Raw genomic sequence first — 27,045 nt, forward strand, 5'->3', positions numbered from 1 at the left:
TCTTTGCCAAAAAACTCCAAAATGGGATGACAAAGTTCAGATAAGATTAAAACAACTAAATGACCAGAGTCACATTATTGCTCCATTCAAAATTCATTAAAGGCTTCCTATTGAATAAAGTTCAAACTTCTTTAAAATTTTATTCACTAAGAAATTTCTGTGGGTTATAGACTCCTAGGGCTGTCCTCATAGCATAGCTGAAAGCCAAATCCCAAGTAAGTTCCTTAAGATCCTACAAAAAAAGAGATCATTTTAGGAAAATGATAGAGCAGAGAATAACTAGGGCTTGTTTTCCTAAATATTTGTGTTGAAATTGTATTTTTTGTCAGCACAGGCACTTCAAGTCTATACTGACCAATAGGAACACCCCCATCCACCCTGTTTTCCGCATTTCCCTCTCTGGCCTCTTCCACTTACACTGTCAATATTCTTTACTTGAAGTAAATCTTGATTTGTTACTCCAGAAAGACACACAAAGGGTGAAACAGCAGATCTGCTCTCTTTGCAACTCATCAGATGAGATGCAAGCTGAGAAGTGGCACCTCTTTTACCTGTGAATTCTGAAGGATTCAAATTGGAATAAGTTAGTTCTTAGGATCAAGAAATATGTTTGACACTTTTTCTAAGATAGGCAATCTTGACCTTGGAGATACAGATAGATTTTTTAAGGAATCTAGAGTCTATGTATTTAGAGATTAGAGATTAGATATGGGCAGGGGAGGAGGATATACATGATGTGTGTATAGATCCAGATGGAGGAAAGAGAAGGATAGAGATGATAGTGATAGAGGATAGATAGAGAAAGAGGAGAAAATAAATACATAAAAAAGAGAGATTGAGATATTGATATAGATGATCTAGATATAGGTACAGTTATAGAGTCAGATAAATAACAATAGAAATATAGACATTATGTAGAGGCATAGAAAGACAGAGGTAGTGATATATAAATATAATGTATAGACATATAAAACTGTTTCAGGCTAAATGGTTTCCTTCATAATTCTACTAGAAGAATCAGAATTTAGGAATATCCATAAGGACCAAGTTATGTCAATTGATTAATTTTCTGTTCATTTTTAATCCACAAGGCAAAAAACAATTAAGTAAACCTGAAAATGTTTACTTTAAACTGTTAATAAAATGTATCAGTTGACATTTTTGGTTTTCCTAGTATTTAAAACATTCTAAGAATAGTTCCATAGTCCATAAACTGCCAAAGGGGAACATAACAGTCCCTACTCTAGGGGAAACTTTTTATCAAGTCATTCAAGTCTGTCTTCTCCCAGACTTAGCTAATTGGTGAATAGGCTTGTCTCCTATTCCCGTCATCTACTACCCCTAGATACTCTTACTCAAATGACTAGCAATAACAGAGCCACAGGAAGCTTTCTTAGAATGACTGTTTGTCTTTTGTTTCTTGTTTGAATATACTTTTAAGCAATACCAAGAAATGCCCATGGCTACCTTCTGTCTCTATATCTTAATCTCTTTCATCTCTATCCATTCTCTTAAGAAAAAGAGTCACAGAATTGTTTTCCTAGAAATTTCCCATGTCTTCTCATGCTCTTGCCCTCGCTTTATAATTTCAATTCTATACTATCTCCATGCTGTCAAGCCAGTCTAGATTATTATAATTTCAAAGAATCATAATAGAAAAATCTATTAGAAGAGAAAGAGCATTCATACTTTTATCCAAGTCCCAAAATCAATCCACTACCATCAGATAGCCTTGCAGAATCAAATGACTGAGTTCTATGCTTCTGCCCTGCTCCATCTTCACCATTCTTCTAGTTTTGAACTACTCTTTGTATAGAGATCATCTTATAGGAAGTGTGTGTAATATGAGAAAATAGTAGTAACATCCATTTACCAATTTTTGACAAGGGGAGCTGATATTCTTGCTTCATGTCCGCAAACTTAGAAACAATCAGTAGGAATTGGCTAAAGTCTCTTATCACTTTTGTGTTATGTTCCAGTAAAGCAGCATCAAAATCTGTAGGGAGGTCTTCAAGGAACACCTAAAGACAGGAGAGAAGTGTGTTAAATTTGTCCATGAATCTGATGATGAAATATTGCTGGCATTGGCATATGACTCCCCAGAATGAAGTGCTTTCATCAGAGAAGGTCCTATAAGCAAAACAGAATTGAATTAACCCAAAAGAAATGTGAGATGCACAAAATTAGAGAAGCTACACCAAATGTTCACATGGACTCTTTGTGTCAGAGCTATGGCAGAGCACTCCAAGCTTGTATTATTCTGATCAGCTATAGTTGGGCAAACTCAATTCTAACATAGTGCTGTCATTTTGGTCCTCTTCGAAAATGAAAGACAACCACCAACTTCTGCCAATCAAAAATCAATGGTATAGAAATGGAGGAAAACTAATTTATTACTCTTGGTGTTCAGGCTGTACTCAACATTCACCAATCAGTCAGTGAGCCCTGAGCATCAGTTTGAAGCTGTATTACATAGGTTTCAGTGACATATTTAGCATGTGTACAATTGAATTTCAAAGAGCAGTAGAGGGAAACTAATGTTTTTCACATCAAAAACATAGATGATAGAAGGGGACGATCTGTATCAGGTATTAAGAGGAAACTAGTAGATTAACATCAGCTTGGAATTGATATTTCAAATCTGATTTTGCAGAAACTGTATGTTACATGATAAAAGTTAAGCCAAAAATCTTTTGTTATAGACATTATTCAGTTTTAGTTCTCATTCAAAAAATTGTATCATCCAGAAATGATGGGATTGGTTCTTTGCAAAATTCAGAGAAGGAGAATTTAGGGGGCGGAGAGAAAATAAAGGAAAAAAAAAGTTCTAATATTCTCAAATCATGACATCCTTTATATATGGTATATAAAGTAACTCTCATAATGAGTTTGCCAAATGGGCACAATTAGCAATATAAAGGAAAGTTCTAATCTGGTTAGTTAAGTGGTTAATGATCCATATCCCTTCCTGATGCCACTGCAAATGATACCAAGTGTAATAGTAAGGTTAGTTGTTTGGGGATTTTTTAGGTAAGGGAAATACAATTCAACATCTAAGCAGCTAGGTGGGACAATTAATAAAGTATTACACTTGAATTAAAAGAGTATCTTAGATACCAGTTATATGACAATGGGCAAGCCATTTAACCTTTACTTAAGTTTCCTCAACTAAAACATGTTAATAAACTAGCACTTACTTCACAAGGTTGGTTTAAGAGCCCTTTATGGATTTTAAAACAAAATATAAATGCTAGCTATCATAATTATTATTATCAGGATAGGGAATTCTTAGTATGAAAATTCCCTGTATTAATGAAGATAGATGAATCAATTTAATTTATAGTCTTAGAGAATTGCCTGGGACACTGAGAACTTAAATGATTTGTCCAGGATTATATAGCCAGCTTGTGTCAGAGGTGAATTCCATGAAGTGGGCCTACCAAAAATAAGCAACATTTTTAATCCCTTCTTTCTTTTATTCATAATAATTATTTGGGGGGGATTTCAGATGTCATGTCTTTTCAATTTTATTTTTAATTAAGGGATAAAACAACCATTTCCATAACATACTACCATTTTTAAAAAGATGATTGCATATGAAACTGCAAATCTACTATGCACAACTTGCTATTCCTCTAAAATATACATCAAAATTATCATGAAAATATTCTCTTCCCCAACCTAGAAAGGGCTACAATCCAACACAAATAGGTGTGTATGTAAAAATATTCTATAAATTTTTCTATTTATTAGTTCTCTTTTTAAAGGTTTTTTAAAATTTTATTTTGAGATATTTTTTCTCATTCTCCTACCTCCTCTTTACTCCTTGTTAAGAAAACAAGAAAAACAAAACTCTTTACAAACTTATGAAATCAAACAATTTCCTAAATTGGCCATATCCAAATACACCCATGCATATACATAAATGCCTATGTGTGGCATATGTATTTATGTGTGTATACACTTGAGTCTGTACTTTGAGTCCATCACTTCTTTATCTGTAGGTGAACAGCTTGTTTTATTATGATTCCTCTGGAATTTGTGGTTGGTCATTGGGTTGATCAAAGTTCTTAAATCTTTCAAGTTTGTTTGTCTTTATAATACTGCTGTTGTTGTATAAATTGTTTCCCTGGTTCTGTTCACTTCACTTTCTGTCAGTTCATATAAGCTTTCTCAGGTTTCTCTGAAACCATATTCTTATTTCTTACAGCAGAAAAGTATTTCATCATATGCACAGACAATTTTTTCAATCATTTCTAATTGAGGGACACAACCCCACTTTCCAATTCTTTGGTCAACACAAAGAGTTGGCATAAATTTTATTGAACATAATTTACATCTTTTTAGTTCTTTGAGATTTGGGCATAGTAATAACATTGCTGGTCAAAGACAGTTTAATAGATGGTCAAAATTCCAAATTGCTTTGCAGAATGAGTGAATTAGTTCATTGTTGCACCAAAGGGAAATTTATGACATCCAACATTAGTCATTTTTCCTTTTTGTCAACTTTGCCAGTCTGATGGGTATTAGGAGGATCAGGATTGTTTTAATCCACATGTCTCTAATTATTGGTGACTTAGATTTTTATATGATTACTGAGGAGTTGGAGGTTTTTCCCTGAAAATTCCCTATTCAAATCCTTGGACTATCAAGTGAAGAATGGTTATTATTATTATTATAAAGTTGAATCCATTATATATGTGTGTGTGTTTGTGTGTTAGAATATAATTTTATCAAAGAAAATTGCTATAAAGATTCCCCTTTCTCAATTTTCTAATCCTCTCCTAATTTTAGTTGAATTTTGCTTTTTAATTTTATTTAATCAAACTATCCGTTTTACCTCTTGCAAATTTCTCTGCATATTGTTCAATTAGAAACTTTTCATTTATCCAAAGCTGTGACAAGGATTCTCTTCCATATTCTTTTAATCTATTTATTATATCATCCATTATGTCCTCATCATGATGTACATCAAGATACATTTGTAGCTTGTCTTGTTATACAATATGAGATATAACTTTAGTGTCTGCCAAACTGCTTTCCACTTTTTCCAAACAAATTTTTTTTCAAATGGTAAATTCGTGCCCCAGTAGCTGAGATCTTTGTGTTTATCAAATACTTCACTAGTGCAGTCTTTTGTTTTTATATATTGTATACCTAATGTGATCCACTGATCAAGCTTGATATTCTGTTCTAATGAGTATGATGTTAAAGTATAATTAGTGATCTCCAGATGAGTTTTATTATTTTTCTTGTTGTACAATGTGACCCTTTGATAGTTTGATTGGTCTTACATTGAATAAGCAAATTTAGGTAATATTGTCATAACAAGCCATGAATTCTTGGTATAAATCCAAATTGGTCATACCAAATAAATTTTTGATACATACTCTAATCTCCTTAACATTTTATTAGAAATTTTTGAATCAATATTCAATAGAAATATTGGTCTATAGTTTTCTTTTTCTGTTTTGACTCTTCCTGATTTAGGCGTCAACATCATGGCAAACAAACAAAATGTCTCTTATTTTTAAAAGTTCTATAATAGTAAGATTTTTTATCATCAGGTATATTTAATCCCATTTAGAATTAATCATTATAATGTCAAAATCACCTTTTAGCCATACCTTGGATTGATAAAACTTTAAATTGCCACCTAAAAGCTTTGCTGGAATATACATTCTTCCAAACAGATTTGCCAATACTAATGTAAGTTTTTCCATCACATCTTGAGAAAAGTGTTTTGAGCCTATACAAAGTAAAAATGGAGAGTTAGAAAGATACCTACTTACATAATAGGATTATAATTTAAAATTAAATTATGTGCTTTTTCCAGAGGTCTCTTTAAAATTCCTAATCATTTAGCTTGATTACATTGTAGTGTACAAATAAGTCTCAAACATCTCTCTGACACTGTGCTTTGTAAACTTGTCCCAAAAAATTAATCAACAGCATATTTGAGCACTGAATGTGTCCAAGGGGGAGAAATATAATCTCTGCCCTATAAAAGTCTCATTCAAATCAGACTAGCAATCACTGTGCAATAGTGAATAAAGATCTGTCCTCAGAAGCAGGAAGAACTGGGTTCAATTCTCACTTTCAATATATATTGGTGCTGAGATCCTGAATGACAGTAATTAAATCTCTCAGTATTGTAGATAAATCTCAAAGTCTTTACATTATAAAGTACCATTCTTCATTGCTGAAGGAATTTCCTCCCTATTAATTCCCCGGATCAATGAAATCACAGCTTTGGGGTGAAAATGATAGAATCAGAATATTTGGAGAGAGAAAGATAGACAGACAGACAGATAGAGACAGAGAGAGACAGAGACAGAGAGAGGCATAGAAATCAGTAGACTTAGAACTGTATGGGAAAATCTAGTCCAATCCTCTTTTAGGAAACTGAGACCCAAAGAGTTACATTAATTGCCCAACTTCAAATGAAAAGAAATGGTAAAGCCAAGATTTGGACCAAGCTCGTTTTAGTTCAAATCCAGCTACCCTTTTGCATTAGAAATACAAAAATTAAAAATAGCATGGCAAAATTTAGCTATTCATCCATAAACCAGCTTATCTACAATTCATAGGCTACCAGAATGACATTGGTCCCTAAATTTATTTTCCCACTCCACCAAAAGAAATATATTAGATAGTATGTGTGGGGAGTGAGGGAGAGAATGCCCTGCAATTAGTAACAAAATACCCATTCTAAAATTGCAGCCATTCATTGGTGAGTTTTCTGATCAAAAGAAAAGGAATAATTAACTGATGAGTGTTACAGAACATCAGGAGATAGACAGACAGAAAGTCAGAGAGAGACAGAAACAGAGAGAGAGAAAAAAACAAAAAGAGAAAGAGAATTAAGGAAGGAAAAGGGGAGGGAGAGCCAGCGCTAGAGCCAGAGACAGAGGAAGACAGAGAGAGAGAGAGACAAAGAGAACATTTTTGAGTGACAATTGGCTATTTAGGAATATGTTTTAAGAATATGATTTTGGCAAACATATGGAAAATGAATTAGAGAGTGAAGAGGTGATAAGGATCTGAGCCAGGGTGATATTATGTCAATGAAAAGAAGGAGACAAACATCAGAGATGCTATGGAAATAGAATTGAGAGACTTGGCAACTGTTTGGAAATGTGACAATAAGAGAAAGGGGAGTACTGAGTATTCGTTAAATAGTTAATTTAACTATGTCACTTGTAGTAGAGATTGTTTTATTCTTTGTATTTATACTTCAATGCCTGGGAAACAGTAGTTTATTATAATGTCCTCTTAATTATCTTGCTATGGGTCCCTTCATTCACCAATTCATCTTCCATACAGTGGCCAAAATCATATTCCTAAAGCACATGTCTGATTGTTACTCAAAAACTTTTAGCAATTCCTTATTGCCCTTATGATAAAATACAAACAAACACCTTACTTTGTCATGTAAAACCCTTTACAATTTGCTATCAGCCTATGTAATAGATAGATAAGCAGGCAGGCAGGCAGATAGTAGGAATTTAATAAATACTGATTGATTATTTATTATTTTTGCCATCTAATTTTGGTACAGGTAAATCCAGATACTTTAATACTTCTAGATAAGTGAAATACAAGATTACCTTTTTTAGTTGGTTGACATAGATTATGGAACAGGCCTTTTTTGAGGAAACTGACGAACAGAAAATTAGAAGGCTCTTGATAAAACAAATGTGAGACGAGTCCAGCAAAACCAATTGGATTTCCTTCACAGTCCAAATATCCCTGTGAAGTTAAAATAATTTATGAATTTTCTTTAAAATCCATAATTTTATAATATGCATACATTTAATAGCAATCTTAAAATCTCCATTGCTCTTAATTGTTACAAAAAGAAAAGCTAATTTCTAGTATATTAGGTACATACCATTAATTTTTTCCTTCTTCAAATTCAATAAACACTGACTAAAGGTCTACTATGTACAAAGCATATTTATAACATAATTAATATATCCAAAATCTTTTGAACATATATAGTAAGCCATGTCCTAGATATCATCAGGCAATCCAAAGCATAAGAAAGATTAATCTTTTTATTTTTTTTGGTAAAGATCTGGAAATCTATTACTGTAAAAAAAAGAACTTCCAGTATGGAAACTTTTTTTTTTTTAATGCAGATCAGCAGCTTGTCTATAATCTATAATCTTATTGAGTTTTCTGAGACACAAGAGTCACTAACCCATTGCCACATAGTTGGTAAGTGTTAGCTATAGACCTCTTAGCCACCCCAACATCTGCTATCCCACATTGCTTCTCCATTTATCTGTCTAGTGATAAATATATCAATTTCATGCTTAATACATTATTGTTTTATAATTTTAGTTTTTTTCAGTGAAACCTTACCAAATTTTTCATTGATACGATCAAGTCTAAAGGAAATGATAAATTCAACTGTTGAATATAGTTGAATAACTTCCTAGCTATATAAAAATGACCAAGCAATTTTCATTCCAATAAATTTCCAAATAAAAATCAAATAATCATTTGGATCAAATAATTTCATGTAATGCACCATTTTTAAAGCTTCCAGTGTTGGCCCTAAAAATGATATCTCAGTCATGTCTTGGTTTGGTTCTAAGTCATCATAAATCCTATCCACTGGAGTTCCAGTTTAACTTCTGTCTTGGGGGCATCTGAAAGATTATTTCAGTTTTGTGTGCAATTGGAATTACATAGGGTGCAATTAGGAGCTCTGATTCAATTCTAAGACTACTTCAACCATATTTCAGCTTAAGTAGACAATACAGTCTTTCAGAGGACAATATCAAAAGCTTTAAGTAAATTGAAGACTGCACATTAAACATGGTATTTTAAATGGAAGGGACCATAGACATCTCTGTATTTTGCCCTGTTCAGAGAAGGATATAAACCAGAGTACATCCAAAGAGGTATAACCAGTAAAGGTAAAGTCCCTCTAGTCTGCGAAATGATTAAAAAAAGCAGGGATGTTCAGGCTAGAGAAAGTTCAGGGAGACATAACAGCTACCTGAAACTTATTTAGGATCATTCTTAGACTCAATCTGCTTGCTCTTCAAGAGAATAACTTAGGACAATGGGAACAAGTTGTTTAAAAAAAGATAAGTTTAGACTTGATATTAGAAAAGCTTTCCTATTGATTAGAACAGATCCAAAGTGGAATGAGCTGCTCCAAAAGGTGGATGGGTGAGTTTCCATTCATTGAAAGTTTTTAAGTAAGTGGAAACTGGTAAAAACCAGTTATTGGAATTGCTATTGTGAGAATTCTTTTTCAAAGATAAGTTGAATTAAATGGTTGATGATATTCTTTCCAATTCTAAAACTCAATAAATTATGTGATCAAATAAATCAACAACTTCATTTTATCAATGCGGAAATCAGGACACAAGATGTAAAAAGATTTATCCAAGATAACAAGGCAAACAACTCAAACAAAAAATTCTCACTACAATGTCCTTTCTACCAATGACACAGCTAGCACAAACTTTGGGGTAGATAATAACTGTGAGTGTAAAGAAGTGACTAGGAATGCTACAAACTTCAAGTTTCAGTGATTCACTATCATATGTTGCTTTGGTGCAATATTTAAGAGCTTTGTGGGCAGCACTGGAATATTATAGAATCATATGGAAGATGTAGCGTTAAAGAGGCAAGAACTCTGGTGTGGCAGCCAGAATTCTTGGACTCCACACCCATCTCTTCCATTTACTACCTATATAATCTCAAGCAATTCATCTTACTTCTCTGTGCTAAAATAAGACAGTTTTAGAGATCTAAAAGTTTCCTACCTGACCTAAAATTCCATGGATTTAAGTGAGCAGGCATGGGACAAATGCAAAAACAAGCATCCCTTTTTTTTTTTTTTTTTTTTTTTTTTGGTTAGTTGGTTTTCAGTAGAACTCTCAAGGCACAGCTTTCTGAAAACTTTAATTGAATTGGCACCTGCTAGAAAGCTCTAAAGTTAGCCATCAAATTTCAAAGAAATTCAAATGAGAACCATACCTCTTTCACAAGAAGTTGCATTGAAAATAAAAAATATAGCTTCAGCATTTCCTGGATTCTGGGATTTTTGAAGGACAACAGTGAATGAGTTAGCACAGAAAGCACCTTTAGAGAAAAAAATTTTTGAGTTAATTAACTTTTAGCAGATATGAAAGACATTTGTAAATAAAATGCCACAAAAATGGATATTTTGTGAAGGAGTGAAATATTTACTCATCCACTATGGCTGCTTACAAATACATGAAACAGAACTGGGATGAGAATTGTAAAAGCATGGATTTCATAAAGAAAAACACAGAAACATGCATAAAGAAAGGAGGGAAGCAAGGAGGGAAGGAAGAAAGGAGGGAAGGAAGGAAGGAAGGAAGGAAGGAAGGAAGGAAGGAAGGAAGGAAGGAAGGAAGGAAGGAAGGAAGGAAAGAAACAAGAAAGGAAAGAAGGAAGGAAGGAAGGAAGGAAGGAAGGAAGGAAGGAAGGAAGGAAGGAAGGAAGGAAGGAAGGAAGGAAGGAAGAAGGAAGGAAGGAAGGGAAGAAGGAAGGAAGGAAGGGAGGAAGAAAGGAAGGAAGGAAGGAGAAAAAAAAGAAGAAAGGAAGGAGAGGAGGTAAGAAGAGGAGGGAAGGAGAGAGAAATGGAGGGAAGGAGGGAGGTGGGGAGGAAAGAGGGGGGAAGGAGGGGAGGGGGAAAGGAGGGAAGAAAGGGGAGAGGGAGGGAGGAAAGAATAATCACAGAGGAAAGATGAGGTTAATGTGTAGAGAGACAATGATTTAATGCACGAAAATTAATGAGATTACCAAGTGAAATATTATATAGGGCAAAGAGAAGAGAGTCTAGTACAAAGTCTTAAAGGAAATCTATGGGTAGTGGGTATGGTCTGAAGACAGAGGAAAGACTGACTAGACAAGTAGAAGGAAAAGCAAGAGAGAAGAGCATATTAAGGGGAAGAGAATGATCAACAGTGTTAGACTGCTGAGAGGTAAAGAAGATTGAGGCCTGAGGAGATGTCATTTGGTAATTTAGATGTCATTGGTAACTTTGGAGAAAGCATTTTCTGTTAAGTGATCAAGTTGGAAGTTATGCTATAGATTTCAGTGTTTTGTGTATGGTATTACTCTGTATTTACATCCAACTTTTTCTTTACAACAAGAAAGAGTTCAATCTGGCATGGAAAAAGTGTGAAAAGAAGAGATATCAGGAAGACTGTGATGTAAAAATTAAAGGCATCAATACAATTTTTTTCGGGGGGGGGAGGGGAAGGGGAGGCAGTCAAAGTTAAATGACTTGTCCAGGGTCACACAGCTAGTGTTAAGTGTCTGAGGGCAGATTTGAATTCAGGTCTTCCTGACTGCAGAGTTGGTACTCTAGTTGCCTTAATAAACTTGTTTTTCAATAAAATTTCCAAAATATGGATGTCATTCAAGATATGGGACTCTAATGAGAAACTACACAAATGTTTGAGTTTTACTGGAAGATAACCAATCAGATTATTAATTAATAACAATTAGTTAACAATCAGGTTAATAATGAGGAAAAGAGCATTAGTTATGAACCACACCACCTTTGCATTAGCATCTGGGATGTTGTCCGCTTTGGAAGCCAATAACATGAGCCGTAGGACTAGGCTCATGCCAAAGGGGAATTGGCCTTTCAGTTCTGGTACATTGGATTTAATAAGCTTTTCTATTTTTGGTAATGAAATATTATAGAAAAACACATTTCCCAAAAAGTCTTGACCTCGTCTTCCTGCACGTCCAGACATCTAGAAAAGAAAAAAGCATAATGTAAAACTTGCCCAGATAATATTTTTTAGGAGGATGGTAAATTTGTTGTGTGATATTAATTTTCTTGGATGAAGAAAATTATACATTGATGCAACAAAGATCATGTTAAACTAGGAATCACTTTGTGAAAAGATCCCCATAGCTAAGGAAAAGTAGAAATTTGTGATAATCATTTATCCATCCTAAAAATTGATTAAGCTCTTACTAAATCCACAGCATTACTCAGGGATTAAAATGAAAAACAAAACAAAACAAACAAACAAACAAAAAAAAAACAACAACAAAAAAAAAACAGCCTCTGCAGGCCATCCAAACACTTACCACCTAACTATAGTATAAGACAGAATATAAATGCCATAGGGGATTCAAAAAAGGACTGGAACAGAGGTTTCTTTATTACAGATAACTTCTAAATGGGGGGATTTCTCCCTACTAATATAAGTCTACATCTTCTCTGCAACCTAAAGTCCTAGAGAGTTACCTAGAAGATTAAGAGATTGAGTGACATATCCAGGATCTCAAAACTCACATCATCCTATTTTCAGGCTCAGTTCTTTCTCCACCATGCAATTCTGTCATGATAGTCATGATTAGAGGGGATTATAAAAAATGACTATACTATATTTTCCCCTAAAAATGAGCTTACAATTAAATTAGGTCCCCCAATATGCATGGAGAACTTAATAAATAAGGTACTGACACTGAAATTCAAATTCTACATGAATCCAGTGGAAAATAAATCAAGGGCATGATCTATGAAGATTAATTTCAGGAAAACTATTTAGATAAGTAAGTATAAAATCAAGATTTTACAAAAATGATTCCCAGAAATTTTAAGAAATAATTCCTAGAAAAGAAGTTAGGGCATTCTAAGCCAAAATAAAAGCACTGGCAAATGCACATATGACCAACATGATAGATCAGAAAGGGATAGATATACAAATTTACATTTACAATTACAATTTGCATCTATGCACCATGAAATTTATAAAGCAACTATATAGGGCTATGTAGTTATATAACACAATTGTAGTTATATAAAACAGTTCCTTTATAAGAATTCTGTAAAGTTGTCAAACAAGTATTATTGTAGTATTATTGTACTGTTTTTGTCATAGGCGATGCTCCATGATCCCATTTTGAGGGTTTTCATGGCAGAGATACTGGAGTGGTTTGCCATTTCCTTTTCCTGGTCATTTTATAGATGAGGAACTTCCTGCAAACAGAGTTAAGTGACTTTCTCAGGAACCCAAAACTGGTAAATATCTAAAGTAACATTTTGAACTGATATCCTCCTAGCTCCAAAGCTCGAGCTCTAGACTTTGCACTACCTAGCTGCCAATGCATATAATATCATCCACATTTTAGAAAGAAAGAGTTGAAGCTAAAACGTTAGAGTTAAAAAAAAAAAAAGGTTAATATGGGGCAGTAGATGGTATAGTTGATAGTGCACCAGGCCTAAAGTCAGGAAGACTCATTTACCTAAATTCAAATGTGGCTTGAGACACTTATTAGCACTATGGCCCTGGTCAAGTCATTTAACCCTATTTGCCTCAGTTTCCTCAGCCAGAGAAGGAAATGGCAAACCACTCCAGTATTTTTACCAAGTAAACCTAATTGGGGTCATGAAGAGTCAGCTTTGATTGAACAAAAAGTTAATGTGATGCTATAGCTGCCAAGAGTCCAAGGCAAGATTTCAGTCCCAGTTTCTTGTCTCCAAGTTCCATTTTGGTTCCCACTCAAGGGCATAAGAGTGTATAACAAGACATGAAGTTGGACATATAAAGAGAAGGCTAAATTAATGGAAAATTGTAAATGCTAAGCTGAGAAGTTTAGGCTTAAACATATGGGTGAAGGGGAGACACCATTTTCTGACTCAGGAAGTGACATGGTAAAAGACTATTCTGTCAGCCTCATGCAGGTTGGTTGGAACTGAAGAAACACTAAAAGCAAAGAGATGAACAAGGAGGCTGGTATAGTTATATCTAAGGTTAGAAAATAAGAGCCTAGGAAAGGACAATAGTTATGGAAATGAAGAAAAAGGAACCTGAAAAACATCATAGATCTAGAGGAACATGATGATCAATGTGACATGAAGAGCAACTTTTTTTTTTTAAAGAGTAAAATATCTTCAATATTACAAGCTAAAATTCTGACTCAGTTCTTCTGAGTCCAAATCTTTTTATTATATAAATGCAATAGTTATCATTATTCACATTTTCCACAAAAGGAAACTAAAGCCTAGAAAGCTTGAAGTATATTGTCCTGTTACCCAGGCAATAAGTGGAAGAAGCAGGTTTTGAATCCATGTCATCTTACTCTAAATTCAATATTCTTGCCATTACACCACTCTTCCTTTCCTACTATGATATTCTGACCAACAAAGAATGGCAGGACCATTCACCAAAATCTTAGAAAAGCTGGTTTTAGAAAACAAGATGATGAGTTCATTATTAACAAATAAATTCCAGGTGTCAATGTATACCAGGTTAGTGGAACTCAGGAATGATGGCAGGAGGTAACAAATTTGGTAGCCTGCAGAGTTACTCAGTTAAGCTACAGCAGTCCTGAAGGGCAAAGAGCTGATTATGCATTCAGCTTTTCTAACTAGGTTAGGTCAAATGTTACTTTGTAAACTAGATCGGCTGTGATAGAGTGAATGGATTCCAGCAAAATACCATGTGCTTGGTAGCCACCCGGTATCCAAGTGAATCCCAGTAAGAAGCAAGCTGACCCTGTGGAGTTACACAGACAAAGGTATCCAGTACTAACATTCACCGTTGCCTTATATAATACCACAGATATTGTATAAGGTATCAGTGGCTGTCAGTATAGGCTAGCTATAGATTAAACTATAGATGTCAACAACTATGTTGTATAAATAGGACAGCCATGAGCAACAGTTAATTTGCCATCATACACAATTAGCATAGTTAGCACATATTGCTTCTGATCATTTCTTATAAAAGGTTCCAATTTATCCCTTGTAAATTGAGTTTCTTAAAAACTTTGCTTGATAAAGCATTACAATAAAGTTTTGTCCCTTGACCTGGAGATGGTTTGAATCTGTGAATTTATTCTATATGATTCCTCACCTTCATGATTTTTGGTACTTTATCACAATTTGTTGGATCTCATCAATCTGAGCTATTGTCCTGAACCTATAGGAAGTCTAGCTTCCCTATAGAAATGCTTCTGAAAAAAAAATGGAAATAAAAAGTAGGAAAAAGAACAAAGAAATAAGAAAAAAAGAAGGAAAAAAGTAGCAACTTGCCACAGAAAAGTGATAAAATCTCTTTCTAACTGCAAGGAAAAACACATTACTTGAAAGGCCAATATATAATCTAAATAGAAAGTTGAGATGTTTTTATTTCCATCCTCATGGAATTTATAGTCTTATAGAGAGATATAGAATATGCAGAGTTGAGTATAATGTTATATAAAGCCATATAGTTATGCATTAATAGACTATAAAACAAAGCATTTTGGAAAGTCCAAACTGACTTACCAAGGTATCAGGAGAGTGTTGACTTTGAAGATGATGTATAAGTTCAACAGGCAGAGAAGCAAAGATTATTACAGGAATGTAAAATGAGCAAAGAAAACAAAATAGAAAATCCCTGGACATGTTTCATGGATGACTAAATCCTCTTTGGCCAAAGTATCAAAGCTTTAAAAGAGAATACTATGACTTATGGGTTAGAGGTGGGGATGGAGAGTCAGTTAGGTAGATAGAGCACTAGCTCTGGATTCAGGAGAACCTGAGTTCAAATTCAGCCATAGACACTAGCTAAAGTCACTTAATCATTTGCCTCAGTTTCCTCATCTGTAAAAGATGTAAAAGAAGATGGACAAGAAAATGGCAAACCACTACAGTATCTTTGCCAAGAATACACTATATGGGGTCAAGAAGACTCTAATAGAACTCAAGAACAACTCCAGATTCTGGAGAAGAGGGCAGCTCCCATAAATCATCTAGATTGAATTTTGCAAATTTGTTTTGCATGATAGACATTATCTAAATGGAACCAATCCTATATAAAGGAAGAGTAGATAATAGCCCATGGGATCTGATTTTAATCAGATCTAATCTAATCCAACACACTCTTGGTAGTGTGCTAAGTACTGGCATCAATTCTATTCTGCGCACACACACACACACACACACACACACACACAATCCCCATCTACTGGTTCCCACAGGTGCCAGACATTATTATTTTAAGAAAAGACAATTATCTCTATTCTACAGCTAAAAATATAAGTTAATATGTTAATATTTTCAGGGGAACCAACACAGAATAACTTAAAATTATCTTGTGATATATTATAAGTGATTTATCAGTATTCTTCCAGCCAGAGGGCCAGAAGTAAATAGGGGATATGAAAGTAATACTAAAAAATAGAAGAGAAGTTGCAGAAAGAGGATTAAAGGAGTAGAAAGAAGAATAGCTTATTTGGCCCTTTTACATCTAGGTGTCAGGAACATAGGCTATGACCAAATTTCTAGGGTAAGGTGGAAAAGGCAACACACCCTGAAGTGGGATCTTTACACTGCAATTGTGAAAAAAGCAACATGACTTTAAAATCTTGAATTACCATAAACTAAAAGGTCACAAGCAGATGCAACAGATTCAACTTTCTAAATAAGAGGCTTTTTGAAACAAAGACAAAAAATTTCAAGGAAAAACCTATGTTACTATTTCAGTGTGTGCACTTCAAAGGTCTTTTAAAATAAAATTATAACAATGTGTAGAAAGAAGATGTGTTTTTTTTTTGTTTGTTTCTTAACCTTATTCCCATTCTCAACTATTTGTTGCAATTTAGATTTACACTTCTGTAAATGATCACCTGCATGTGATGCTAGGTTTAGTCTGAAAACCTGGCTTCAGATTCTCCTACTTTTTATTTGTGTGATCTTGGGCAAGCCAATTGAGCACTTAATCCCTCTACATTTCAAACAATTCCCTAAAATGTATTTACTAAGGTTGCGTAGTAAGACCTATGGGACTATTTTCAGTATGCTTGAGTAGAGGAAGTTCTCTCACCTGGATCTCCTTATGCTAATGAAATCAGTCTTTCAGTAAAGGAGAATACTTTCAAAGGTACTCATTTATCTTCCTCAAACAAGTATCTTGGGGGAGGGGAGGGAATTGGGAAAGGAGGAGGGAGAGAATGAGATGGTGGGCTTCCTTTATCTCTGTATCCCACTTCCTGTCATCCTATCCTGTCTCTACCTTTAATGTTGATTTTTTTTCTTGCCTCTTACTCTCCTTTTCTCTACCTCTTTTAATTGCAAGACAAAGTCAATTAATGTTCAGAATGCATTGAATAGATTTTTTTATTGCTTTGATTCAAAAACCTGATGAACATTACATACATTTTTAATGAAATTATCATATTGTGATATGTATTCTTTAAATGATTTGTTTTCATTAAACATTTGCTAAGAGAAAAAAATAGGTACCTATGTTCAAAGGTAGTTTTTGCCAAATGGAGTTTTAATTAGTTTCACCCATTAGCTGTATTGAATATTAAAAGATAAGAGAAATTTACTTTTTGGGACATGTAACTCAGCCAGCACAATTCAGGGAACGCTTATCTGACGGAAAGCTTATTGCTAGCCAGTTCAGCTAATTGAGACGTTTAAAGGATGGCTACCATCAGAATATAAAAAATATTTGGGACTAGAAACAACTTCAGAGGACATCTAATTTCGAATATCTTCTTTTCATATAAGAAGAAACAACCCCAAAGAAGCTAAGTAATTCGCTAAGATCACACAAGCAATACAAAAGAATGTGAACTTAAGCCTTCTGACACTAAACTCCTGAGGAAACCAGGACCCAGATGAAGTCATTTGCCCAAGAACATAAAGGAAATAAAAATCAGAGGTAAAAATCAGAATTCAAGACCTCTGAATCAAGAGCAATCTCTCTATACCATCATGTAATGACCCAGGAGAATGTAAGCTGACTTGGACCAATTTATCACTTCTTAGGCAACCTGGTCAAGTCCCCATCCCTTATGGTTCACTGTCCTGGGGCTGAATTTTGCCAAACTTAGTGCAAACACTAAGCCAGCATACTTAGAATTCTGGAGATCAAGAGAATGAACGATCTCAGCTTCCCTGTAGCTTGGATTACAAGTCTGAAATGGAACCAATGTTTTCTCGCCAATTCACAATATAAGTCCCTTCACTTGCAGACTGAGAGAGATGAGACTGCCCAGTCTTAAAGTAAAACTAAAAAAAAAAAAAAATGAAGGTTTGAAATATATGTCTGCTCAAAATGACTAAAGGACCCCATGGTATACCATGTTATACACACATACCCATTGACTAACCTGAATAAGAAATAATTTTTCTTACCTGTCTATAATTCAAAGCATCCAAATAGATAGAGTTTTGAGTAAAAACCACAGATTTACATGGCATGTTAATTCCTAAAGCAAGTGTGCTCGTAGCTGTCACAACCTAGGAAAAAAGAAGAAAATTTTCATAGGAAAACATAATTATAAAAGAGATTGCTGTATCCATTACAGTTTCTGAAGCCTTCTTTGAATTGTAAACTTTTGATGAAGCTCTTACTGCATATTGTAGTTGTTTAGTCACATCCAATTCTTTATGACCCCGGTGTGATTTTCCAGAAAAAGATACTAGAGTGGTTTACCATTTCCTTCTCCAATTGTCCTCATTTTACAATTGAGGAAACTGAGGCAAATAGCAGTTAAACCAATTGCCCAGGGTCCCAGAGCTAGTAAATATCTGAGGTACACTTGAACTCAAGGTCTTCCTAACTTCAGCACTCTAGCCACTGCCCCACCTACCTGTCCCAAATACAATTTGCAAATCTCAAACTTTGTAGAAGGGGAAACCAATGCCTAAAGAGATCAATACTTGCTTAAAGTCACATAGGTAGTATGTAATATACTCAGAATTAAAGTCAGATTCTCTGACTCCAAGTATAACATATTTTCTTCTGAACCATAATGACTTGAAAACTATCTATGTAATACAACTCAATTCATAAGAGGGGAAATAATCAACCACAGATTTTTGCTTGTCATTCTGAATTGTAACTGTAAGTTAGTTAATGGACTATTTATTTGTCAGTTTTTTTTCAGTCTTTACTGATAACCATATTATTATGTAGTCCAAAGGTTCTTATGAATCTTTGTGCCAAGGACCATTTTGACCTAGAGATTAATGAAACTTATAGATTCACCTTCTTAGAACAATGTTTTTAATTGCATAAAATACACAGGATTACCAAGGAGACAAATTATATTGAAATAAGGGTTTATTTTCCCCATTCAAATTCACAGGCCTATTAAAATCTATTCACAAACCTTAATGTTGACAGGGCATGGGGGGGTTAAGAATGATGGATATAGACATCCTAGGTTTAGAATCTCTAATATAGTTTTTAAAAATCTTCTACCTATAACTCAAGTATTTGTGGCTTCATAAGCATGGGTAAGTGTTTATAGCACCAATATGGACCACATCCACTCTATAAGTTGTCAGATATTCTTTGAGAGATGCCAAAGCTATCATCATACAAACAAACTCTTGATGAATCTAGCTATACATACGTAGAATGGACTTGAGACAGCAGATAACCAGACTCTCACCTAGATTCACTCACAGCCATTCCAGCATGGGATTCTCCCAGAGTTTGTGTTCCATTAGCCCTGCTTTCATGAACCTAAGGACAACTCAGCCCCAAAATGAAGTACTAAGGAAGGATTTTACTGAAAGAAAGGTAACATTCATTTTAAAAACTGCAAAAATTTACTGACCCTAAGGAAACCTTTCCTGAAGAGTACTTCAATGAACTGTCTTTCTCTGGCACTCAGAGCACCATGATGATATCCAATACCCCTCCTTGAGAGTTGTGTTAATTCTTGACCTTTTCTCTGTGATTTTATTCGATCAAACAGCATTTGCAAAGTCTAAAATAAATGAAGAATTTTGAATAATTTATCATATTTTCAGTAACTTTGATTTAAAATAGAATCAGAAGTTTCTATGAGTAAATGTTCATATAAAGCACTGATATAATCTTATTCTATAAAAATTTTAACAATTGAAAAATATTTGTACTAATACAATTGTTACAATAGTAACAATTTAAGTAATAGTAAAAGCAATTAAAAATAAAACAAGGAAGGGGAAAGAGAAGACACATTTTTCTCTCTTTTCTTCTTTACTTCTACAATGTTTTATTACACATTTACAATGTTACTGATGATTGTCATCTGCTAGACATGAGGCATCTGTAACATGGCAGATACTCCTTGGAACATGTTTTAGTCTTCTAATGAAAAAGTCTCATCACCCCTGCCCAAATGCATATTAATATTTTAAAAATACAGATTGGATATGACTCCAAAAATTCTGCCCTTTAAGCTTATGTATCAATACCAAATTATCAGTAGATGTGGGTTCAAAATTCAATATTGTGTCTTATTATCACTGTGATCTTGAACAAGTCACTTAATCTCACTAGGCTTCCTCAAGTGTAAAATATTCATTTCTAATTCCAAATTCCATAATCTTATTCCTAGCCAAATGATTACCTATAATTCTCACACATTCCATCTATATAGGCATTGTATCACATTCTGTAAAAGAGTTATATATGCCCAAGGGAAATTGCTATCTTGGTGAATTTCACTTAGTATTGAGGAACTATATTCTTTAAGGTAAGTTGTCACTGGCAATAAGAGATGATTTACCTATACCTTTTTCTATCAAAAGTTCTTACCTCTTCATCTATCATTTTCGGGTTGGCATAAGTGCAATCTGGAGGTATCTCAGTCTTCTTTTCCAACATTTTTAATAAACTCATGTGCTCAGCTTCACGTACTATGCTTTGATCCATTCTTGAAGATCTTTTCAAGGCATTTTCAGGCCTACTCCCCAACAAAAAGAAACTTTTTTTTTCAAATATATATTATTGACTTCTAAAAGAGCAATTCATTTTAAAAAACGTTGAGTAAGTACAAACATTTTTCTCTGCAACAAAAAGGTTTAAACATTTTAACTCTATAAAGCAATAAAACTATTTGGACTTTAATGGATAGGTATGACCTGGTCAACTTATAGAACAACTCATAGAACTTATTTAAAAAGGCCTTGGAAATGTGATTGTGTTTTCCTTAAATCATGGTTTTTCACAACACAGTTGACTTTATAACAAATATATATAGAAATAGGGGACAAAGCTATTGAACCAAAAAGAAATCATTCAAATTAAACTGAGATGATGAAAGACTTGAGTACTATTTCAATACTAAGCTAAATATAAAATGAAATTGTTATTCTAACAACTAGGGATTCCTACTCCTACCTCCTTTGATTCAATTTGTTGGAAAAGATTGATGAATTTTGAGAAAAGGACTTTTCTGTTCATATAAACATAATATTCATATCCTGGGAAAAAGAACTAAATCCATTATATGAAGTAAGTCTTAGCTTCCTGACTTTATTTTGTAGCTGTGTAAGTTTCATAAAGTACTCAGATAAGATCTAAATTATTTTCTGTTATTTTCTGTGACTGCAGAAGGATCCTTTCCACAAGGGAAGGATAGAAAGAGGAATTAGGTGATAGCCTCAAAAATTCAAATCTGGGATGAAAAGGTTTTCTAGTCCAACCCTCTAATTTTACAGATTAGGAAACTGAGGTCTATAGGGTAAATGAATTTCCTAAGGTTACACAGATGAGAGGCAGACCCAGGATTCAAATCCAGAACCCCTAACTTCAAAGCTAATATGCCTTCAAATGAAATGAGCAGTATTAAGATTATTGTGCCTATTTCATAGATAAGAAAGGAAACTGTCACAATAATCTGCCTCCATATACTTTTTTATAAGAAATAAAAGGTGAGGATTAAAGCCAAATATTTCTAGCTATAACTCATACATATACTATAAAGGCAAAGCAACCTTTTTATTTATTTTTTTATTCTCCATTCATATATTAAAAATTCACATGGCAAAAGCATTTAGTAAAAAAACTATTATGTTCAATAAAATGTTTTAGGTACTGAGAGAAATATAAAATTAAATGGCTTACCTTCAAAGAGCTTATAATTCCCACATCAGTAGGATATTAATAAACGTGAAATTTCTATCTTCTATCATAGGAGAAATTGCATTTCTATGCTCTTATAACAGGAGATAGAAGAGATCCTCTTGCTTTTGAAATGGAACAAGCACAAGGCTCAGATCAGAGAAGAGAATCTTTCTAAATACAGACTTTAGACCTGTTTTCCTAAAGGTCTAAACGAAATTTTTGGAGGTTATGGAAAAGACCAAACTATAATTTTATCTGCTTAACGACTCCCTTGGTGAGGGGACCTTCAATGGATGAAATCCCCAGCTCTGTACCTTATAGTTTTAGATAATTACCTGGAGTTCCTTGTCCAGTGACATAGCCTATGGTGTTAGATGTCAGGTCGTCATAAACTTGAAGCAGATCATTTATTCAATTATGCTACACTGTCTCTACAGAGGATACTATAACTAAGGACACTAGTAACTAAGGTCACAAAATTACAGCATCTTCTATAACCAAGCCTGCTTTTACATTCACTCATTTGGGAACTTGGGCACAGCATTAATCTGTAGCCTGTGGTTGATATATTAGCTATGGATCGTTTAGACATCAGTAATGTCAGGGACCAATTCTTTGAAGGCAAATACATACACAGTTGGTGTTTTCTCCATTGATTTCTTTACTTTCTTCAGCTTGTTAGTTAACACATGGATTTCTTTGACTGCATTAGCTGACTGTCTCCTTTCCTGCTTTTCTTCTAAGGCTTTGCACACTCTGCGTGCCCTTTCTTCTACAACACTTATATTGAACCTAGAAATAAAAAGAGATCATTGCAAAAGAGACAAAGATTTTTTTGTGCATAATATTATCCTATATATTCCTATGATTTAAAAAATTGCAGGAACTGATTCAAACTGACCACCAGGGATATCATCTTAACATGGTCTGTTGATGCCTTGTTAAAGAGACACAAAAAGAGACACATGTATATCTTTGCTAGTGTGACCCTGTAAATCATGTGGGGATAAGGAGGATAGAAAAAATTTACAAAGGGGAGTGGTGACCAGGAAGCGGCAACCATTCTGAACCAATGCAGAATGAAGTGAAAAAAAAAGAGGAAAACAATTTATATAATGACAAGAATATGATAAAGACAAATAGAATTCAAGATTCTGATCAGCAAATTGACCAATCATGATTTCAGAGGACTAATGACAAAGCATATTATCTACCTCATAGTAGAAAAATGAAAGTCTCAGAGTACAGAATGAGACATATACATACATACATATATGTGTTTTTAATATGGTCTTTCTTTTGGTTGACGATACATGTTTGTAACTGAGGTTTTTGTTTTTGTTTTGTTTTGTTCCCAGGTGAGGGGAAAAAGTTATGGTGAGGGGAGAAAGATAGACAGAGAGAGAGAGAGAGAGAAAGAGATGGAGAGAGGGAAGGAGGAGGGAGAGAAGCGAGAGAGAAGGAGAGAGAGGGAGAAAGAGAAGCAAGGAGGGAGAGAGAGTTTTGATAATTGAAAAAAAATGCTCTTAAAAAAAAAGAAAATAATTATGTTGTGAGTCATATTTAGGTTGTGAGTGCTTTTCACCATAACTCATGGTTTTCATATTCAATTAAGCACTAAAGCATTGTGGGTATTTCTTGGAACACTACTTCTGAGTTTTCCAATATATCTTACTTGATTGTGTGCTTACCAGAGCACAAAGGAGCACTACCTACTCCAATACCTTTTGTGTCCTGAAAGTTCCATATATTAGCACATAAGCTCATATCATTTTGCCTATTCTTTGACTCTGGAGAAATTACATTATATTGATCATGATATATTCCAATCAGTGGTATAAGTGAATCAAATTCATCATTAATTCAGAGTACCCTCTAGGTCTTCATAGCTGCAATTACTGCCTCACAATACTTATAATCACCCCAGAAACCTGTTCACCCTTGCAACTCATTCTATGCCCTGACTACCTCTCATATTTCTAGTACCTCTCAACTTTCCCTCTGATTGGTTGAACTTTTCAAACCTCCTTTTCAAAAACATGGTGAAACTAGCTGTATCTTTATTCCTCTCCAGGATATATTCCTGATTTTCTGAATTTTTTCTACACTATCCCCATACATGTTGCTTTTATTTTTTATCCACACATCTACCTTTTCAACTTTCTATCATATATTTCCTTATTAGAATGCAAAGCTAACTGAGGGTAGAGACTGCCTTTCTTATTTCTGTATTTATATTCCCAGCATTTAATACCCACTATGTGCCAGTGAACACATAATAAAATCTTGAGTTGATCTGACTTATGTCGACATAAAGTCATTGTACATCATATGGCTGGCATGCTACTTTGCTATTATCCTAATCCTTTCAAAGAAAGATGTATGACTTTGAGGAGCTAGACTTTGAAGAGTTATCATTATCAGTACTATTATTTCAATAGCATCATCATTATTAAATACATAATGTATCCTATTACTTTTAATAATAATATTAGTTAACATTTATATATTTCTTTAATGATTACAAAGTGCTTTATATGTTATCTTATTTGGTACTTAAGACAACCATATGAGATAGATGCTATCTATTATTATTATCATTTTACAGATGAGGAAACTTTGTATAAGAGAAGTAAACTGACTTGTCCAGAGTTACTCATTAGGGCATATTAGTCTACACCAGAGCTTCTGAAATTGGTATCCACAAACTTTAAAAATAATTTGATAAGGATATTTCAATGTAATTGTTTTTATTTATAATCCCATGTATTTTATTTTATGCATACTGATACTAGGCATGTCTTACCTAGATACAGGTAAACCTACACCAATAAAAGTTCAATCAAACTGAAACAACTCTTCACAGAGTCATATTGGTCCTGTCTACCATGGGACCCTAAGGTCCTAGATAAGACCTAGAATTTAGAGCCCTACATATCCTGTAAACCAGGACTAACCCAGAATTATGAGACCCTAAAGGGCTCCTTTACACGAGTATGGATTCTTAATCATTTGAATATCCCCTTGATAGTATAATATATTTAAGGGATCCTTTTTCAGAGTAAGATATGGTAGATTTTTTAAAATTCATAATAGAATAAAATCTTAAAATTCTCTTTAAAATTAACAGAAAATAAAATTATAATTTTCCCTATTTAAATTCTCAAGCCCACTTAAATTGAAAGTTAAAATTTCCTAGACAAGATTAAGCTAGTGCTAGGTTTCCCTTTTGGAATCTATTAAACCTTACTAGGACTGATGGGGAATGATCCAAAAAGACTGTGATGGTTTTGTCAATAGCTAATTTTTCCATGTTTTCAGTTTCTTTGAGACTATTACTCCTGAATCCGTTTCCTTTCGCTTCTTCTCTTTTCAAGGTATAGTTTTTTTTTTTTCATTTATCTTATATCAAGACCTTCTCTTAAAAATAAAATGATCTTGGAGCGAGTAAATCACTTTGCAGCAGTTGCCACCTAGTGGTAGAATGTTGAAAATGTATTTACTTTTGTTTTGACGTTTGAAGACAAAGACTAAATTTCTCTTATTTCTGTCCCTAGTTCCTACTGTAATGCCTTGTGCATAGTAGGGGCATATCAAATTGAATGAAAACATGAGACCAAAAGCTGATTATCTCAAATTAAGGACTCCCAGGTCAGAATAAACTAATCTAGATCAGAAATGTTCATATTAGAACCTTACTTGCAGACAAGGAAATTGAGCAAAAGAAAAAAGAGAGAGAAGGTAGCCTGTAACACATAATATCATAGAACTAGACTGTGAGGGACCTCAGAGGTGATCTAGTCTGACCAACTCATTTTACAGATAAGGAAAGTGAGGCTTAAAGAAAATAAGGAAAGTCATAAAAGCAGTAAGAATCAGAGGTAGAATTTCAATTCAGGTCTTCTGATTCCAGAGACACTGATTTTTTTCACTATACCATGCATTTAATTGAATTGAAACATTATTAAAATGTTAAGATCCCCACATCCAAACTTCTTACCCACATACTTTCTTTTATCATTGATGTTATCACTAGTATTTATCAAAGCATGGATCATTTTCCCTTTATACAGTAAATTCCTTGAAACCTTTCTTTGTATCTTCAGCATAACACAATACCTGTTATATAATAGTTATATAGTAAATTCTTATTGATGACTAAAAACCAGTAGAAATTTTCCACATTATGAATGTGTTTTGTTCAATGACTTGAGTTTTCTGTGTTCATTTAGAAATTATATTTAAACACACCATTAACTAGTCTACTAGTTGTATACAGAATGATGACAAAGTACTAGGTTTCAGTGTAAAAACCATCTTAACTATTATTTGCCTTCAGCTCTTATCAACATAATCAATTTGGAAAGGAAAAAAGCCCCAAAGAAAGTTTTCATTACTTACATAAAAAACAATGCAGGCAGTTTATCCATTTTCCTAAGCTTTTCAACAAGAAATGGAAATATATGATTCATGTCATCTGACTGATTAACAGGAGCAGGTCTAAGAATCTTCAGCACTTGCTTAGCCTAGAATAATACATTCAAAGGGATTAAATCAAAAAGCAGTCCACAAAACCTGGTCCAAAACAGATTTAAAAGAAGCATGGGAGTCAAGATGAAGAAAAGACAGGAATTTTCCTAAGTCTCAAAACAAATTTCAGAGTGGCAAAATCTTTGAAAGGATGGGGTAAAGTAATTTTCGAGCCCAACACAAATTATAAGGCTGTAAAAAAAAAAATGTCTTTTACACCAAGGTGAGCCTAAAGCACAATCTAAGGCAAGCTGTGCCTCAGTAAAATAGTAGCAGACCTTTGATCGGTAGGACAGGCATGTGTGACTGAATAGCAGTGGGTGCTACTGAAGCTCTCAGCCCACATATGGTAAAGGAGTTGAACAACTGGTCAGAAGATTACAAGGATCCCTTTGCTAGGTACTGGGTGTAGGACCCCGCTGCATTGAACATATGTGGATCTGGGTCACAATTCTGGATGACAATCCCAGGACAACAAGAAAAACTAATTCATTCAACCTTGTGACTGCAGAGGAATAGGAACCTTCATCAATAGAGTGCTCATGATCTCTCACAAAGCAGACGTCAGACCAAAAGAACAGTGTCTACATCTTTTTTTTGAACATACAACCTTGGAAGAACTGAAAACTTACTGCCTCCATGAAAGAAA

At 34.0% G+C, this 27,045-nt stretch overlaps 1 protein-coding gene across 1 annotated transcript in view; it reads right to left on the reverse strand.

Moving 5' to 3' along the window:
* The window catches only part of LOC127539794 (probable ATP-dependent RNA helicase DDX60), a 94,946-nt gene that overhangs the window by 16,362 nt on the left and 51,539 nt on the right, over window positions 1-27,045 (reverse strand). Inside the window, exons 23-33 of the mRNA XM_051964131.1 lie at window positions 26,268-26,392; window positions 22,500-22,658; window positions 20,556-20,703; window positions 19,588-19,740; window positions 18,155-18,259; window positions 11,562-11,762; window positions 10,006-10,110; window positions 7,611-7,752; window positions 5,628-5,749; window positions 1,874-2,021; window positions 418-560 (exon numbers count right to left, since the gene is read on the reverse strand). Of these exons, the coding sequence (XP_051820091.1) occupies window positions 418-560; window positions 1,874-2,021; window positions 5,628-5,749; window positions 7,611-7,752; window positions 10,006-10,110; window positions 11,562-11,762; window positions 18,155-18,259; window positions 19,588-19,740; window positions 20,556-20,703; window positions 22,500-22,658; window positions 26,268-26,392 (1,551 nt within the window). The remainder of the gene's footprint in view (window positions 1-417; window positions 561-1,873; window positions 2,022-5,627; window positions 5,750-7,610; window positions 7,753-10,005; window positions 10,111-11,561; window positions 11,763-18,154; window positions 18,260-19,587; window positions 19,741-20,555; window positions 20,704-22,499; window positions 22,659-26,267; window positions 26,393-27,045) is intronic.

Source organism: Antechinus flavipes, chromosome 6 (assembly GCF_016432865.1).
Source record: "Antechinus flavipes isolate AdamAnt ecotype Samford, QLD, Australia chromosome 6, AdamAnt_v2, whole genome shotgun sequence".
In the NCBI taxonomy this organism is placed as follows: domain Eukaryota; kingdom Metazoa; phylum Chordata; class Mammalia; order Dasyuromorphia; family Dasyuridae; genus Antechinus; species Antechinus flavipes.